Here is a 19,387-nt window from a genome sequence, read left to right as displayed (position 1 = left end):
ATTAAAGTTGTAGACCCAGCACTAGAAGTACGTAGCTAGCTCTGGTCCAACGAGTCCTCCTTAACGCTATGTTAATTTCCAGCCTCTAGTAAAAAAAAAAGAATACGCAACTCACCCAAAAAAAAGACGGTATTAAAATGTTGAAAGTCTACTTTCCTTAGTGGGAACACTCGGAGCCCCCCACCTCACGTCTAAAATAAACATTTTGACCAAAATGTAAAATAATCCACCGGATGGAAAAAATATTGTGAATGGTGGATCTGTAGGGGGCGCAGTGGAGTAACTAAAACATTATTTTCCATCCGGTGGATTATTTTACATTTTGGTCAAAATGTTTATTTTAGACGTGAGGTGGGGGGCTCCGAGTGTTCCCACTAAGGAAAGTAGTCTTTGTTTTGGTGAGTAGCGAAAGTGTATTTTTTTATTTTTACTACAGACGAGAGGCTGCGCAGCGGGGGTGTGCCGTGTGCGGGTAACGGCTCGAAAGTAACATTGCGTTAAGGAGAACTCCTTCTAACGCTATGGACCAGAGCAAGTAATTGCCAGCAACGGCTGTCCTGCTACATTGTTGTTAGTACCGTGCATTTGATTAATAAAGTTTCATTTGATGCTGTGTGGCAATGTAAAATAAACAAAACACTAAAGGGAAATAAACGATGGCGCTGCTAAGAAAATAAGTGGCCATTACGGGGATCGAACCCGCGACCTTGGCGTTATTAGCACCACGCTCTAACCAACTGAGCTAAACGGCCCGACTGCAACACTGTACAGTCCCTTAGCGTTATAAAGGACAATGCTTTGAAACAAATACTGACTTAATGCTTTTATTTCCACAGCAAAAGACCAAAACGGGTTGGCAGTGGTTCTCAACCTGTGGGTCAGGACCCCAGGGGGGTCCCCACATGATTTGGGGGTGGGGTGGGGTGGGGGGGTCGCCAGATGACAGTGAAGTGACAATTAAAGGACTTTCAATACCTAATACCTTTATTAAAAAAAGAGGAAAAAAAGAGACCATTATACTACTTAAAGAGTAATCAACAAACTATACCACAAAAACTGGTTAAACATTGGTCAAATTGTCAAATAATTTAAGAAAGAGGCAAACATTTTGAAAATAGCTGATCTACATGCTCACAATGCCTTGCAACATTGTGTGCTTGTAGATTCCAAGTGCTTGTCAGTTCAAATATGATTATTTTGGGGGGTCGCGGCCTGAAAAGGTTGAGAACCACTGCGTTACGTTACACAGACCACCGGTTCTCAAAGTGGGGTCCATGCAGCTAAATGATTGATAGTTTTAGGAACCAAATCCAAATGGACCATTACAGGTCTGTAGAGCCTTGGATCAAGACTATCATCGATGCATCACAAGTCAACCGGTCGAGCGGTTACAGGGGATACACACAGAGATTTCATGCATTTAGATTGACATGGTTTTAAATAGCCTTCAGTAGCATGGGTAAAAAAATATATTGATTACATTACTGGTAATATTTCAATAATAAATACATGTATACATGTAGGATTGAAACATCACAGACTACTTCTTTATATAAAACAGATGACTTTATTAAACAAATCCTAATCTACGACACAAAAGCTAAAGTATGTGAAAAGAACATAAATATGAATGAGAATTATTGTGAAGATGAAATAATAATCAATGAATATGTATTATTCAAATTCCTTAAATAGAAAAATCAATGCATCAATTGACCTTAACATGTTCAAACATTGGAACCAGATATATAGTATATAACCTCTTTATAGATGCATTCAAAGATGGTTTATAAGGGAGAAAACAACAACTTTATCAGGAGACAAAAAAAAGAAGAAGAAAAGGCTAAGACTAAGGAATAAAATAATAAAATCAATAAAAACAGTGGAGTGATGAGAAAGTGTGGAGTTAGCTGGGGAAAGCCGGATTGAAGAGGTGGGTTTTGAGATCCGTTTTGAAGATTTGGAGGGTGGGGGCTTCTCTGAGAGTGTTGGGGAGTGCATTCCAGGGACGCAGGAGGAGGGGGAGGGGGATGAAGAAAAAAGAAAAAGAAAAAACCTCCGACATCTACAGTTCATTGAGTAAATTATTTGTACCGAATTAACCGAATAAACTGAATGAAAGTAAAGTAAAGTAAAATGCCCTCTGCGTCCCTGGTGCATTCGACAGGGTTGGGGCAGCAAAAGCTCTATCACCTCAAGGAGGTTGGCGTCACCAGACCTGAGGGAGCGGGAGCCGACATGACGTTTGAGGAGGTCGAAGAGGTAGGGGCGAGCCAGATTGTTCTGTGCCTTGTATGTAGGTGTAGAAATGTTGAAGGATAAAAGTAAAACAAAGAAAAGAGGTTATTAAAATGGACACCTTGATTTGTTTGTGAGCAAAGCTCTGAGTTATTATGAAGGACACAGTTGCAGCACATGACCCACGTGCTACTAGTGAGGAGTTCAGAAGGTGGAGGGGGTGAGCAGCAGCGAATGCACAGCTTCCAGTGTGATAGTTGGGTGATGGTGAAAGAGTGTGACCTCTCTCTCTCTTTTGAAGGTTCAGACACACACTTTGGTAGCTTTGTAGCCATTAAGGGGGTGCTCCCCTAGGCCTCATAGTTGGTGAAGGCCGTTCTCTGTCCCTCATATCTCTTCCCATGCTTGGCTGACAACATGGCAAGTGGTCATTGTGGTAGAAGCTTGTCGAGAGGCCAGTAAGAGAGTATACATCCATTTAAAGTTCAGCTGCCCAGGTCTAGTATCAGTTTACCTTGTTTAATTCTGGAAAAAGTTCTTGAATGACGATGTCCAACAGCACATAAGTCAGCTGACAAAAAATATACAGGGTTAAGGATGAGAAGCCATCTAAGACATCATTAAATTGTATTGCTGTATGTGTGGATCTATCTACCAACATATTACAAAACTTGTAGGGGAATTGATGTTGCTGTGTTTGTGTGTGTGTGTGTGTGTGTGTGTGTGTGTGTGTGTGTGTGTGTGTGTGTGTGTGTGTGTGTGTGTGTGTGTGTGTGTGTGTGTGTGTGTGTGTCAGAGTACCTGTTTGTTAAGAACTGGCTGTTGTAGTCCATCGAAGAGCAAACGCACTCCTTCATACTTGGCCTCTTCTCCGATACACTTTCCTAGGAGATCTGAAGAAAAACAAATTACGTATAGGTGCCCGACAGATTTAATGAAAACCCTTAAATGTTTAAATAGTTTGACACACTCTATAGAAATGATTGCTATGGGAATATAGCTATTTAATAATGATTTTAACAAACCAACAAAACAATATTACTTACCTTTAATGTTCAATTGAAAGATTAAACTGGTAATCTACTCTAACCATAAATTCATTGATGTCAGGGGACTCTAAGACTCCAAACGCAACCTAAATTGAGTGATTTACAAGGTTTGTTTAAAAATGTCCCATGTCTACTACACACATTCATGACATCCTAGAAATATTATAAAAATATAAAACACAACAACAACTGAATGAATACCTGGACTATAACTCAGCATCTCCTCAAATGTCTTTATCGCCCTCTTTTGTATGTCTGCAGTTGACCTTGGTTGACTGTTTTCCCTGAACACAGCATCTGTTTGAGCAAAGAATACATGAGAAGAGATCAAAGTAGCTCCGGCATTTGGCTACAAAGATTCAGCAGCCACAATGCCTTCCTCAGGGCAAGAATTCATAATATGTATCAAATCACATGATGTATAAGAACCATTCCTTGTGTTGGTGTCATACACCTGGGAATGTTCAGATTAAGCTATAACGGGTATGGACTGGGTCACCTCATTAAAGCTGCAATCTGGAACTTATTTTAAACACTTCAACCCTCTATACTTCGTAAACTTGAGGAAAAAAAAAAGAAAACAGACCTGTAGAGCTGCATATAGGAAGCATAATAGGAATGCTTGGGTTCAAGTGGCTGATGAATAAAACATTGTTTTAACCAATCTGCATTGTAGAGTATTTAATACAATATAACTAGCTCATCTGCCCTGCATCAGGTTCGGGGACCACCAAGGGTCCAAATGGACCTTTACAGGTTTGCGTGATTCAGCAGCAAGTAAGTAATTAAAGTTGTATGGTCTATCTTGCTTTCTTTGGTGTGAACTGTGAAGAATGATCTCTCAAACGTTATCTCCCCCCACAAAAAACATCCATTTAACTATAGGGATAGGATGCTTTAATGATCGTTATATGAGCCTCATTCACTGTATCTTCCAACAAACACATCTCACTCTCAACTTGTCAGGCTGAGATTTTCATAGAATAACGTAAATAACGTAAACTAATGTAACATGGTGTCATCTTGCAGATATCTAATCAGACTCATGTGTAAATCTTCTGGTACTACAACTGCACCTCGAAGGAGGGTGATGAGTGACACAAGGCGGTGCTCCTGGGCCACTCGGCCCAGTTTGGCCTGAAGGCAGTACTCTGTGTACGCCTCTAACGTATTCTTGAACAGGATCCTCACGCCCATCAGCAGATGGTGCAGCCAATCGGGGATGTGGAACACAACACGGCCTGCGGGAGGCAGGATAAAGTGATCAGACAGATCAGAAAGATGCAATGAGAGAGAAACACAGATGTGAACATGGGTGGTGGTCAGACTGTGATCAAAGGACTATATTTGCTATATTTGACTGTGATCAAAGGACTATATTTGCATATCTGGGGCATTATGAAACTGAAGTTTGTTTCATTATGAAACTGAAGTTCCATAATGATTATTAGAATTTTATTTGATAAGAATGATGCAATTTAACATCGCTCCAGTATAGAGCATTGTGTGCTTTTACTTGCACACTACATAAAATACACTAGCAATAAAATACAGTTTAAATATGTATTACACATGATCACACCAAAATGTAAATTTAATACAAAGAAAGAAAGAAATAATAATAGCAAACAAATAACACAACACATTTGGCTATAAATTGGTAACCAACACATACATTGTTGCAAAACATTTTATATCTGGAATTCATTTGATTCTGGTGGTAATTTATTTTCTTTTGGAGAAAGCTGATGGTCCAAATGTAGTTCTACAATGTGATATTTTACATTCTGTTCTGTTGTCTATTGAGATATGTGGAAAGAGGCTCTGTGGCTAGACTGATTCAAATAAAGACCCCACTTACCGATATACATTAAGTAGTCATACACCCCATCAACCGTGATCATTTCCATGAAGCAGTTCTGATTGTGTCTCTTCTCAGCCATCTCTGACCAGTTTGCATTGTTTTTGAAGAGCTCATTGAGCAACTGACAGAGGGAAAACAATTAATATGTGTAAGGCCCAATTGACAGGCCGACAATAGCTATTGTCGGTCTGCAACGCCATCCTACGATGAAGCATAAATTGGACATCGGGTGAAGAATTTCACAGTACAGAATATTTCAGGTACTTATTTAACATACAGGTATATAAGGATCTCCTCCACCATGATTACTAACCTTTTTGTCCATTTCTGAGGTGGGGCTGAGGATGGTGAGTTCAGGACTGATCGGTTTGGGTTTGGGGGATTTGCAGGAATTGCGGAAGGACTTAATAAAAGGCTCCAGATGCTGTCCTTTCTAGGAGGGGGGAAGGCACAGAGCAGAGTACACGTATGTTATTTGAGTTCTATTTTCTATACAAAATGTTATGCTCAAGGTAGTGGATATTCAGTCGTCAGGGGCAATCATCTGGTTATAGCTTGTAGCTGGATCAAGTTAGGCACTGTAATTAGCATAGTGGAGTTTAGGCATGGGGTTTGATGTTATTAAAGCTGCAATCCAGGACTTATTTTAATAAATACAACGTTATTTTAACCAATGTGTGTGGTTGAGTATGTTAATACAATGTGGTCAGTGGTTGGACACGCACGTATGCACGCATGCACGCATGCACACATGCACGCAAGCACACACACTCACACTCATTAAGAATGCTTTACTCACCTCTATTATCAGTTTGCTGGGCACAGACTTAAAGATTTTCCCTGTGAAACAAAGTTTATCGAGAGGTGATTGTTCTGGTCGGTCAGTTTAGCCCTTCTGTTGACAACCAAAGATTTCAGCAGTCCTTTTTTTTCATGGTAGCTCTAGGTTAGTATTGTCCAACAATTACAAAGAGTGACAAATTGTTTGTCTTGTTTTTTGTGCACCATTAATCACTTTCAACTTTCAACAAAAACAGACACAAATATTCAAAAATTGTCAAAATTGTGAATATAGCATTGCAGTGCGTTGTGAGCTTGCTATTCATTGTTCGACGAATATAAAAGGCTTCAGTGATTAAGTCAAGGTTATCAGAAAACAAGCAGTGTTTTTTAGACTCTACTGTCACAAGCCCAAGGTCCCATTAGCCAACACGAGCCTGATAACTTACCAAGGTTGACATCAGGTAACATCTTGGTCCGGAACTTAGATTCCATATGAGGTGAAAGGAAGTCAGCCAGAAGCTGGCTGTTGCTCAGCTCGGAATGCTGCAGAAGTTTCTGCAATAAGAACAGACAGAACAGTTATTCATATTGTTTGCTGACTAGGGTATGTACAGTATACTGTATAGTTACTTTGATGTTTTCAAAGGCACAGGAAACTTAAACTGCATTCCCAGATATGGAATAAATAATTATATTATAAAGAAATGATGAGTACAATTTAAATACAGATGTATGCCAGTTTTAAATTACTTTCACTTCCCTGCACAGTAGATGCACATTCCGCCCAAAAATGGCTTCATCTAATTCTTGTTCATTTACAAACACATTGACCTATGTGCAACATGCCTGTCAGATCCTATGAAGTGACAACTGAATGAAGTTTAGACTCAAGCAGATCTCTACCTGCAAGTACTCCTGGAACTCCTCCCGTTTCAATGTTAGGAACTCGTAATTTTTAGGTCCAATGATTCTCTTAGACGGCAACTGCGCATCTGGGAAAGGCCCTATGAAGGGTGTAACAAATACACAGAAGACTGTGTATATAGTACACTCAATATAGTACATACTATAGAAGTTCACTCAAAGTTACTGGGCTGCTATGGTCATAATGGGAATTGGAGTTCTGAAAGTGGGTTTATTTATAGACTACTGAAATTATTTGGAAGTGTATAATGACCATACAACATACAACATACTGAAGACATATTTGTGCAAAACTACCTACCATGGAACTCTGTGAGCTTGGATTCAAGGACATAGAACTCTGCGTATCTTCTGTACACAGACCAGTTCTCCGTCTCATGCCCCACTGCACACAAGCACAGAGCAGACATATCAGAAGAAGTTCTATGTATATCATCTATTTAAATCAAAAGGCATCTTTAGAAGAAAATGCTGAATAGCAACAACACATTTTAGCTTGTCATTCCATCATTGAATTCTATAGGCATTCCGTCCCTTTTGCATGGCTTAGCTACACACATACAAACTGCTGCTTTGCTCTCTTGTGTATTTCATCACTGTGTAAAAAAGGCATAGTGCTGGGTGGGTGACACACACAGCGCACATGGCCTGTTGCTGTCCATCAGCGGTGGTGCTGAATCATTCACTGATTGAAGCATAGAGTGACATGTGCTGTCCTTAATCCATTGTATTTCAACTGGCAACCTTTTTCTTTGTTGTGTACTTCCCAATATGTTTGTCTTGCAGCTCAATAAAGTGTCAGTTTGTGTTTATGATATAGGATATCAGCTATTTTACAGTCCTGAATTAAAACATTCTTTTTTTTATCAGAAGGGCCCCTCTGTGCTGAAAGTCTAGCTCCATCCCTTTGTTTATTTTGATTTTTTTGTCATTTGCTTGTGGGCCCCGTGGGGTTGTGTTGGTCTCCCATTGGTGTTGCTTAACCCTGTCCCCTATGTGGGGCTTCCATTAGTGTAACTTTAACCGCTTGTTATTTGACAAAAGCCTCCAACCAATGACGAGAGAGAAAGCCATTCACTAGCAGGGATGTTAGAATCTTTGTCTTGTTCTGTCAGTAAAAACTAAATAGAACATGCTGTACCTTTGTGTGGTTGTAATACTGTGAGAATATTCAACATTAAAGTTAGCAAAATAAAGCTCTCTGCATTGCCTCGTCGTTCAGACACTTGTCACCATGAGGCAGAATAACATGTTCATCTTAATTTAAGGGCCGCTCACACCAAGCGCTATAACTATAACTATATTGTTCACCATTGTCTTTGTTATCCTAGTGGTGTGTACTCTAACATCTACATGAATTAGAAAGAGTTTTTTAAACTTTAGCTTGAATCTTATTGTATAGTAGTGCTTGGTGTGAATGGCCTTTTCTACCTGACGTATTTTCAACTAAAACAAGTGTAGTATTAGTACAGTGTAAGTATAATAAAGTATATTAAATGAGTCTTAGGCCAGACTGAGGAACCAGTAAACTCAACCCCTAACCTGCTTTCCGGTCATTGCGCTCCACAATGATACAGAACACCGGAATCTGCTCGCCCTTCACGTCATCATCATCGTCACAGATGCAGGGGATGGTGATGGTCCAGGCAGACAGGTCACGAGAGGTACCGAGTACACAGGCTTCTTCCACAGGGTCGGAGAAGTCATCATCCTCCAAGACCATCATGGCCTCTTCTGCCTTGGTGGGAGTGAGAGGGGTGAGAGAGAGAGAGAAAGAGAGAGAGAGAGAGAAAGAGTCATAGTTACTAGGACCGTAACGGTATACATATTCATATCGAAACATTTCGGTACAGGGCATTCGGTACAGTACAGGTGTATTGTATACCGAACGAGTAACATAACAAAAAAAGGTTTTTATGTGCAGAACTTACAAGTTCCCACTCAGACATTAAGAGAGCACAGAGTTACAGCAGCTCATACTATACATACACTACAGTATATAGCTCAATGCAGGAGCTCCACAGTAATCCTTGTGTTGAATGGAGAACAGATCTGTTTGGGAGACGTTTGGCATAAGACGTGACTGTGATGTTGGCGGTAGATCTCTAATTTATGGCAAGCTGCAATGTCAGTATTATGAGGTGTTGTTTTAGACTACCACACTACTGCTACTTGTATTGGACGTCAGAACATAATGCTAGTCAACATGCCAGTGCAACAAATGAACAAAGTGTGTACTGGTCTCGGGTATTGTTGGGTATTTTCAATTTGGGTAGACCTGTGTAGACGGCCTAAACCAAGGTCTTGTGGTACGGGCACCTAGGCTGCAATTCAGCCTGACGGCGTGTCGTGGGTTCGAATCCCGATCCCAACAACCTTTGCTGCGTGTCACTCCCTGTCTCTCTCTCCCCATTTAGTCTATAAATAAAAACTACTATCAATAAAAAAGGCAGAAAAAGCCAAAAGAAAAGACACGTGATAGCACTTACTGCACAGTCCTGTAATGGTGTCATGTACGTGCCTAATTCATAGAAAACATTATATCTGTGTACTTTTCTTCACACAGTAGATGTGTGAAGAAAAGTACTATGCAAAGTTCTTATGTTAGTGCTCACTCTAGAGGCCTATATTATGAATAATAAATGTAATTGTTGTCAGTAATAAATTAGGGACAATAAAGCGTGAGAATTGGTGATACTCAGCTACCTCTGTGTGAAAATGGGTAGTTTCTAGGCCAGTCTTACCATATCGTCCTCCTCCTCCACCAGCCCGAAGGATGGCAGCATGGCCCCTTCCATGGTGGTGCTCTTGAACACTCCTTTGATCTTGCTGCCGATGCGTCTAACCCTGGAGGACTCACCCCTCTTCGACCTGCAGGTCACACAAAGAAAAGCTCAGACAGACAGATCCAAAGGGAATGGAGCAGAGAGAGAGTGACACAGAGAAGGATGGGAGTATGTAATAAATAATATACACAGCAATCCCTAAGCTTGTGGTTTGATGAGTAGATATTGAAATGTATGGATGGTTGAAGATTTTAAACTCAACATTTGGCAGTCATTACAAATTAGCTGTTAACATGTATGCAGAAACCAGGCAACAAGGACATATGCACATGCCACACAGGTGTTCTGCATGACTGCCTGTCAGATTAAGCAAACTAGAAAAAAGCGCCCTTGTGGCATTTGGCTCCGTTGGCCAGTCCGTCCTACCTGAAACCCCCCACATTTATTGAACATTTTTGATAGTATAACATCGGGTATAAGTGCTTATGGAAAATCTTTTCAATGTGGTCAGAAACACACTGCACGCACGTGTGTGCACACACACACACACACACACACACACACACACACACACACACACACACACACACACACACACACACACACACACACACACACACACACACACACACACACACACACACACACACACACACACACTGTGGTACCCACCTGCTCATCCTGGAGTTCTTGGCAGGAGACACAGCAGCCGGTCTCAGAAGTTGGTGGAAGTACTGCAGAAGGACATGGAAACAGAACATCATCCAAACCAACAACATACGGTGCCCGCCGCCAACACTCCCGCTTCTCACAGGAGCCTCTCTATTTCTAACCCTTGTTCCTGACTGGTAATTTCTCCAGTTAATCTCCAGATTTAATTTGCAACCCTGCATGCTTGACATGCGATGCTTGTCACTTGCACTTGCTGATGAAAGAGTTCCCAAGAAGAAAAAAAAACACTTTCAGCCCACTTGGTGCAAGAGCTTCCCTTAATATATACATCCATGTTTTAACCACTAACCACACACACACACACACACACACACACACACACACACACACACACACACACACACACACACACACACACACACACACACACACACACACACACACACACAGTCATGCTGACCTCATCACTGTCGCAGAACATGGTGATGAACACGTTCTCCAGGAGGGACAGGACATGCTCATATGCCTCAAATAAACACTGCATGGTTTGGAGTTTCACCACTTCTTCATACGGCCCCTGAGCAACTTGTGAGAAAAACACAAAAGCAGAATCGTTTAATAAAACATCTTGATTACTATACTGTACATTCGTATGTTCTAGGAATTTGACAGTGATAACAGCTCTACACAAAAGTAAAGCAGATGTTTATACTGAACCACGACACACAGGGCGGACAGTGTGTCATTATCTATATTGATCTACTTCGTGTTGCAAAAACATTTAAAACACTATACATTTCTTCATCAATATATCACCAGCACAGCAGTCCGTAAGTCTTACTGCAGGGCGATCCTTTATACGTACTGTTGCGTATTTCTTCTACTATGAAGGGGTCAAAGAGGATCTTGTCGATGCTCTCATCCAAACAATAGGTCTCATAGATCTTCTTCAGCTCCTCGTGAAGCATCTGTTTCTCAGAGTCCGTCATCTCAGGGCAGAGTATCTTAATGTTGAATTCCTCTAAGAAGTACAGGGGGTCAGGACAGTCAGACTAACCATGCTCATGTTCTAAGAGCAGCAACACTTCAAATCAGTGGGATGTGTATTAGGAGGATGTGAAAATATGGCACAACAGCTTACAATCTCTGTGCTGGAACATCGCCGCCTTGGCACGTAAAACACGCCAGATCATGTAATTTTGACTGGCTTTGATTTTGCAGCACCAAGAGAGCAGCACTTGACACAGAACTCTCAATGTGTTATGTCAGGTGTTCACATGTCCATCACAGAAAAGAACGAGAGGAATTAGGTTAAATAATCTGCAAAGAAGCTCATTAACCATGCCCTAGCGTCCCTCCCTATACTGGACATGTCATACTTGGTCCACTAATTTTGTCTCTCTACGGCAATGGTTCATGTAGTTAAATGCACTGAGATCTCAATTAGATGTGAACTTTCTGCTACGCTCTTCTGGTATGAATGTAACCGTATAAATTGTAGTGTGTTGTATGGAAATCGAGGATTTCTTTTACCAACAGTGAGGTAGAACTGGAGCACATGGACGGCCCCCTCCTGTTTCAGGAAGTTCATGAAGCGGAACAGCAGATCTTGCTGCTCTCTGATCTCCTTCAAGTCCAACTTCAGCACCTGAGAGAGGGGTGAAGAGTTGAAGAGAAAGACATCTGGGTCTGCTCATCCAAATATTTGCTAAATCCATTCAGGTGTGCGATGGGGAGGGGTAATCGTTTAGTTCAACCCAGTGTGCACTGGAGAAGGTACTCACAGAGTGATTTTCGTAGCGAGCTTCAGAGAACTTTTGCAGGAAAGGTACCAAAGCTGAAGTTGGCTCTGTGACTTCCTCAGGCTGAAAACACAAATGAGGGGAAACAATGTAGTTTGAATCACTCCCCTTTAAAAAACTTGCAATAGACAAAATAATAACATATCTACTAAATACATTGATCAACATATTGTTCAACATACAAACTTACTTGGGAGTTGTTGTTGAAGAATAGGAGAATCAAACGATTTGCTGTGTCCTGAAATTGTATGACACCAACTTCATGAAAAGCATGTTAAATCATGTTCTGGAGGAACAGTCTTAGCTGAAACAAATTCACGGTGCATAATCACTAGTGATTGTATTTTGTTTCTTTCTAATAACATGGTACAAACTACCAGAGGGATGGTTTTAAGAAATTGGTCTGAGAGAAGTAATATTAACTGAGAACCTCAGATGATATCATTGAGATACAGAACACCCAAACTACATGAAAAAAGGAGTCTTTAATAATTGTGTACACTCACAGGATCAGCCAAGTAATCCATGGCGGGAAGGAAGACAGCACTAGCCAAGATGTCTCTTATCAGCAAAGTGAGAGATCTATGAACAGCAGATGGATCAAACTGAAAATGGGAAATGCTAAACAGGAATAACTTATCACCTCTTTCAGAGTCCAGAAACACATCCACTGATGTTGTGAACTTGTGATGTAATGTGCACGGTTTGATTTGCTGGGGGGATGGGATGGGATCCATGCCTCAGCTTTTGATATCCCCCCCCCTGGTTATTCATTTGTATTGCAATTTGATTAAAAAAATATATATAACAAGTTAACATTAACCCCAGTGTCCCTGTGTTGGGCAGAATTTAAAAGAAAAATAGGAAACATTTTTGAAATCGTGCTTTTTAAAATAAAAATGCTTGCAACACGTCGCATCAATGTATTTTTTTTTTATTTATTTTTTTAATACTTTATTGCAGGTTCGTACATTACATTACATGTTATTGATTTCATTTGTCTTACAAGTTCTTTACTTGTTTCATTAATCCTGCATCATTTTTTAATTTTTTATTACATATAACAACAAAAATGTACACACAAATGGAAAATAAAATCAATGTATTGTGAGCTTGTAGATTGGCTAATTTATAGCTATTTGTGTATGATAAAGGAAATAGGGCTTTAAGTGGTTAAAAAAATGCGCCCTGTTTTGTTTTTACAAATCGAGCCCAGTTAATGTGAATAATTTTGACGGAAACATGTGGGGGTCACCCAATACCTGCAGTCTGAAGCCTTGGGTGGCAGAATGTACTGGAATATCAACTCTGTCAGCTTCCTGAGGTAGAGAGGCTCATCTCTGCGACTGCGGAGAGCTACATGGAGATCAGGACCATATTCCTCCAGAGCAGCTTGCTGAAGATACACTACACTTTTCACTGCAGAGAGAAAGACGGTTGTCAATATACTATTTTTGCTCTCTGATTTTCTTTTCTGTATTCAGCAGACAGTTGAAGATACACGTGTGTTACCTTTTTGCCTTGCTTTGCTGATTATTTCAATGTGTTTTGTGGAAACTCCAAGCAGCTTTTCTGTGATGAGAGAGGCCACATCAATCTGAAAGAAAAATGATTATCTCTATAAATAGCCTTCATGTTAATGGTCAGTCAGCAACCTAAGCCTGACCTGTAGCTCTATTCCGTTTGTTACCTTTTGGGCACGACGGACCAACACAGCTGCAACGAAACGCAAAGTCACTCTCAACTCATCAATGAATGCCTCGTCATCCGTCTTTTTCCTGCAAATAAACACTGCCTAAATGAGTCATTTCTGCAAAAACAAGAAATGCATAATAATAATACAACAGGACCAGTACTTGCCTATACCAACGATACACAAAGTTTTCCAGAACCAACTCCAGAATCTTTACAAGACAAAAAGTAGAAATAGCATTTAAATTAATCAGCATATTGAAAAATACATACATATACTGTATACATAACATATATAACACTAATAAAAAATAATAATGATATGATTACCTCTGAAAGAGAGGCATCCACCTTTGAGGGAACCTTCAGATCAAACCATGGCTGATAATTTTCCAGCAATAAAGATGGCCTGTCAAAACATAATAGAAAAATGTATGTAATTATTCAGTCTTTAGAATATACTAAAATCACTTTCATATTGTAACCAACAGCAAGGAGTACTGTACGGTAGTTGTTCCAGGATAACTGCAGTGTATATTCTGAACACTAGAGGGGAGTGTAACATCAAGGGCTGCCTTGTGGCTCAACTCTGACAGGAGCCTTGGAGCATTTAGCTACTCATCATCAATACTGAAATGACCCATAAAACCATAAGTACTGATTCAGATTTGACCACTTTCTACCCGCCCTCATCTGTCCAGTGTCCACAGATTTAGGTAGGAAGGCTTTTAGTTTTTATGTTGCATGGTCCTGGAATCATCTCCAGAAAGGCATTACACTGGAGCACTTAATCCCTTTGGGTAATTTTAAGTTTACTTCAGAGGTTAAAAACTGAGGTCTGTCTGCAGCTGTTTTACTTGAGTTTGTATCAATGTGTAATTGGTCATTACATTGCTTTGTGTTTCATTGTATTTTTTTGTAGTAATCCCTGCATGGTTGCTTTCTTGGCCAGGGCTCCCTTGTAAAAAAGATAACAATCTCAATGGGACACCTTTAAAGATAAATACATTAAAAAAAAATCTAATCATGTGGATCTCAGGATCTACAATGATATTTCTATGACACATTATGACTCCATATTCAGGCTATAGGGTTAGGGTTTCAGCCTGGTCTGAGCCCCATTGACTTCCATTATGAAACTAAATATTTCAAAAACTCTTAATCATAAGTGAAAAAAACTAAAACAATGTGTCAGTTGGCTATTTATTTGGCGTCTGGTCCTCCAGCAGATTAGCTTCTATTCTATTCTATCTTTGTATTATTCAAATTAGCAGTCAATAAGTGGTTGTGGTGTTCACTGTCTGGCATATAGGTAGAGCTCACCCGCCTTGATAAATGGTTAATAGAACTTGTGCCTGAAAATGTTGCCCACCCCTGAACTGAACTATCAAGAACGAGCACACCATTCAAAGTAATAGGGCGACTGTATAGAACATGGTGCCTGACCGTGTCCATTGAGTCCAATGGAGAAGTGGCACCCTGTTCTATTCGGTTCCACTTTATATATACCTTCCTCCCAGCAGCAGATTGATTGATTGATTGATTGATTGAATACTTTATTAGCTAGATTGAAAATAGTATGGCAGTACAGTTACAAAAAGCTATGCTAAAAGGAAAACACCAAAAATCATATCCGCAACAACACTAAAAGCAATAGTAGATTTATTTACAGAAAAAAGTGGGATGGGGCGGGGGGCAGAGAAGGTCACTCCCACAGGGCTCATTCCATGGAGCTCGCTGAGGGAGTGCCTTGTTTGACTTTCTGGGGTCAAGCTACAGTAGTAGAGGATAAAAGTGTGTGTTACTGTGTTAACACAGGCAGATGACTCACCTGTGCCTTTTGCATTTGATTTTTCCACATACAGCACAGCTGTGACCCAGTGGAAACAGCTCCTGCTGGTATGACTGTTAAGAGAGAAAGGTAAATGAAGTCACAAGCCAGCTCAGAATATAGTCATTTAGATATGCCGTAATAATGGTTACTAGTAGGAGTACACACACACACGCACGAGAAAGAGAGCGAGAAAGAGAGAGGGAGATTATACATTGACTGTTCTCTTCATTTAATTTTATTCTTGACTGTGTTTTTTTTTCTTTCTTTTTTTCTTGACTTTGTAACAAGGCAATTACAAACTTGCCTGTCCTTGTCTATTCGTACTTGTTACTCATACTTGATTGGACAGAAGATACAGCAGATCTTAGCAGAGTACAAGCATGTCACTGCCTGCAATGCCACCCCAGCTCATTTATATTGTATGTGCATGTGACAATAAAGCACCTTGAACTTGAAAAAACAACATCCAACGCCTGCCAGTTACCTGCCTAACCAGTTATCACAGTTATCCTTTCAATCACTATCACTGTATCACACCATTCATTGTAATGACATTTCTGATTTAATCATTCACTGATGCCTCTATCAGTGATATTTGACCTACCTTAATCTTTGGCTTGATGGACACAAAAAAGTTGGGTAGCAGCGACTCAGGTCCCAAGGAACAGTAGAAAGTCACCATGCCAGCCAGAAAGGACCAAAATCCCATAATAATGTGTATATATCTGTGAACACAGAAATTGCAGTATTCTGTTGTCTAAAAAGAAACTATAGCAATGAACATGATAGGCTAATAGGACATGCCTTTAAGATATTACAGGTAAGCAATATAAGTAATTAAGTAAGTATTATATGTGGAACATGACACGCTGTGTGCACGTAGCCTACCTGTTTAACAGAACAGTGGACAGCAGCAGAACTAGTAAGAGAAAGCAGAACAGCGGGTATTGGCGGGTCATCTCTCTGATAAGGTCCAGCTTCAACCTATGCCTTATTTTCTGTAGATAAACTTGGATGGATTCCATTGTTGCTTTGTGTGTATTCGTCTATTACTGTACAATGAAAACAGAAGTGAAACGCCCCCTATAAAATCCACATCCATTAATAAAGGTGTACAGCCATACAGCAGCTGTGACCTCGGTCTAGTCTGTTCTTATTTCTCTCTCTCTCTCTCTATCTCTCTCTCTCTCTCTCTCTCTATCTCTCTCTCCCACCCTCTCTCTCTATCTCTCTCTCCCACCCTCTCTCTCTCTCTCTCTCTCTCTCTCTCTCTCTCTCTCTCTCTCTCTCTCTCTCTCTCTCTCTCTCTCTCTCTCTCTCTCTCTCTCGGCTGATTACATCAATCAAATAGCCCTTGTATACATACAGTAGTGTTTTCCGGACCACACGCAACTATACTGCTCTACGAAGCCAAAGTGCGGTAACTACATTTTTTTTTACCCATTTACTTATTTGTCTCAAAGGTCAAATCAGCCTTTATGATTTTGGGGGATACAAAAACCACATGTGCAATTAGTGTATACCAATAACCCTTTTGGCTGGCCAGATGAAACACTTTAGCCTTTTTTTTAAATCTTTGTAGGGCAGTATGTAGGATAATATATAATTGAAAATTTCAATAATACATTTAATTAATGTTTTTGACACTTGCTTTGGCAATATAAAGGTATGTTTTCTCCTGTCATTAAAGCTCCTTTGAATTGAATTGAATTGAATTGAATGCACACATAAGTATCCCCTATCCCAGTGGTTCTCAACCTTTTCAGGCCACAACCCCTGGAAATAATCATATTTGAACTGGGGACCCCCCACCCTGACAAGCTCTTGGAATTGATTTTTTTTTTTGGAATTTCATTTTGTTGTCTCACATTCCACAGATACATTTTTTTGAAAATAGCCGATCTACATGCTCACAATGACTCGCTTTGCGAGGCGTTGTGAGCTTGTAGATATTACCTATTTCTAAAGTAGATATTTGACAATTTGGCCAATGTTTGAATTGTTTTATAGTATAGTTTGTTGGTTACTTTTGGTGCAGTAATGGACTTTTTCATTTTAATTTCTAGGTATTAAAAAGGTCTTAAAAGTCCTTAAATTGTCACTTCACTGTCACCTGGGGACCCCCCCAAAATCATGTGGGGCCCCCCCTTGGGGATCCCGAACCACAGGTTGAGAACCACTGCCCTATCCTATAGTTTTGTTCACAACATCTGAAGGATCAGGATTCCTCACCAAGGCGTCTCCTTATCTAAGTCTCAATCGTCTTCATGCTTGACCGGTGCAACTCTTGCCTTGCTGGTCTGCCATCATACTCACTAAAACCCCTACAACTCCATAATGCTGTGGTATGCCTGGTCTACAACCTCCCTACATTTTCACATCTACCCCTTGCTGGGTTCCCTTCACTGACTTCTGGTGTCGCTGCCTCATACAATTCAATAATAATAAAAAATAACAGAAAAAACAATGACAATAAAGGCACACCAGGCGACACGGGCACTCACTCAGCTGTTGTCTCTCAGGTGCCTCTGAGGCACGTCACACAGGGGTCAAGCAGCCTCCGGGCCTCCCGAGTTGCCCGCCAATAGCGTGGGAATCAGCTATGATCATTTTGTCGCCAAAGGTACCTAACCAAGCACCGAACAAGTAGGCAGGGCATGATGCAAGACTGAAGCAGAAGAATGGTGATTGGACATACTTTCATTTAACCTGTTAATCTGGTCTGTAAATATTAAATATGCATTTTTAAAAGAATACAACAGTTAAGTAGTTCTACATATCATACGATGGAAAACATTTGTAACACTTCCTTCTAGGATCCTGGTGAATTCACATCCATAAAGTCTGAGACATTTTACCTTTACCGTGTAGAGGAGACATGCAAAGAAAAGACTGCTTATCCACCTTCAACAATCCAGGGTGTCTGAGTTCTCCTCATGGTGTTGTCAATTACAACTATGAAAAAGGTGTGACGTCAAAGTGTTCCAACCTGTCAGGTTACATTGTTTCTCTCTGCATCTAGGCCAGAAAGAGGCCCAGCAGAGTTATTGGATTTAGGATTTAACTTCCCCACATTCTCCACAATACTCCCACATTCAACAATAACACAAATAAGAACAGTTCTAACACCGCACTTCCTGGAAGCTGGGAAATGTAATCCCCCCCTTTTCACCTCCCAGGCCGGAACGCTACATTATTTTGGATATAATCTTTCACCGGTATATTTTTTCACAATAACCATTCCATAGGAGTTTTTGACTATGTGCCCCAGACACAAATGTACCGGAAATGTATTTTAATTATGTATTTTTCAGTTAATAAATACCATTTCTGACAACTTGTTCCAAAATATCCTCAGAGCAGGCCCTAGTAGGACCCTGCAGCATAAATCTTTGAGCGGTACTTCAATAGAGAAATGCTGTAATGACAGTGGAGCTACATTTTAGTAGTCGCCAAAAAGACAAATGAACGTTACACAGTATGACTTTAAAAGCAACAAGATGTTGCCCTACTCTAAACATACTAGAACACACAAGTCTCACAAACAGTCAAGACCTCTGCTACATGCAGCTAAGGGCTGACACTGGATTGATTTGTCTGAGAGGGCTTGTTCCAAAGGTCAAAAGCAAGCTCAAGAATAAGCTTCTCTCTGCTCCTAAATGTCAGGACAGAATTATTCACAGAAATGTATGGAGTAAGTGCAAACTATTGTGACATCACAGGTAAATGTGATTTGTACAGAA

At 40.3% G+C, this 19,387-nt stretch overlaps 1 protein-coding gene across 5 annotated transcripts; it reads right to left on the bottom strand.

Annotated features, from left to right (window-relative positions):
* Positions 1–898: 898 nt before the first annotated feature.
* On the bottom strand, positions 899–18,555 carry LOC311041115 (sorting nexin-14-like). Of its 5 annotated transcripts, none has more exons than XM_084051609.1 (29): positions 18,503–18,555; positions 18,149–18,271; positions 16,533–16,696; positions 16,249–16,369; positions 15,642–15,715; positions 14,141–14,219; positions 13,979–14,022; positions 13,809–13,896; positions 13,631–13,715; positions 13,381–13,537; positions 12,625–12,700; positions 12,309–12,356; positions 12,101–12,181; positions 11,850–11,964; positions 11,182–11,337; positions 10,777–10,901; positions 10,317–10,378; positions 9,603–9,729; positions 8,401–8,596; positions 7,160–7,243; positions 6,838–6,938; positions 6,381–6,489; positions 5,951–5,991; positions 5,465–5,584; positions 5,149–5,272; positions 4,364–4,528; positions 3,489–3,584; positions 3,040–3,131; positions 899–2,809 (listed from the first exon to the last, which is right to left on the bottom strand). In XM_084051609.1, the coding sequence occupies exons 3-29, from the start codon at positions 16,667–16,669 to the stop codon at positions 2,744–2,746; spliced, it is 2,769 nt and encodes a 922-aa protein (XP_083907735.1). In that variant the 5' UTR covers positions 16,670–16,696; positions 18,149–18,271; positions 18,503–18,555; the 3' UTR covers positions 899–2,743. The 5 variants fall into 5 exon arrangements, with proteins under 5 accessions (XP_083907735.1, XP_083907739.1, XP_083907736.1 ...); XM_084051613.1 differs by having other exon boundaries at positions 16,533–16,563; XM_084051610.1 differs by having other exon boundaries at positions 18,149–18,312; positions 18,503–18,541.
* Positions 18,556–19,387: the final 832 nt, after the last annotated feature.

The sequence above is a fragment of the Gymnoscopelus microlampas genome (genome assembly GCF_963454915.1).
Source record: "Gymnoscopelus microlampas genome assembly, chromosome: 24".
Lineage (NCBI taxonomy): Eukaryota > Metazoa > Chordata > Actinopteri > Myctophiformes > Myctophidae > Gymnoscopelus > Gymnoscopelus microlampas.
This window is presented reverse-complemented; position numbering and strand designations above follow the sequence as displayed.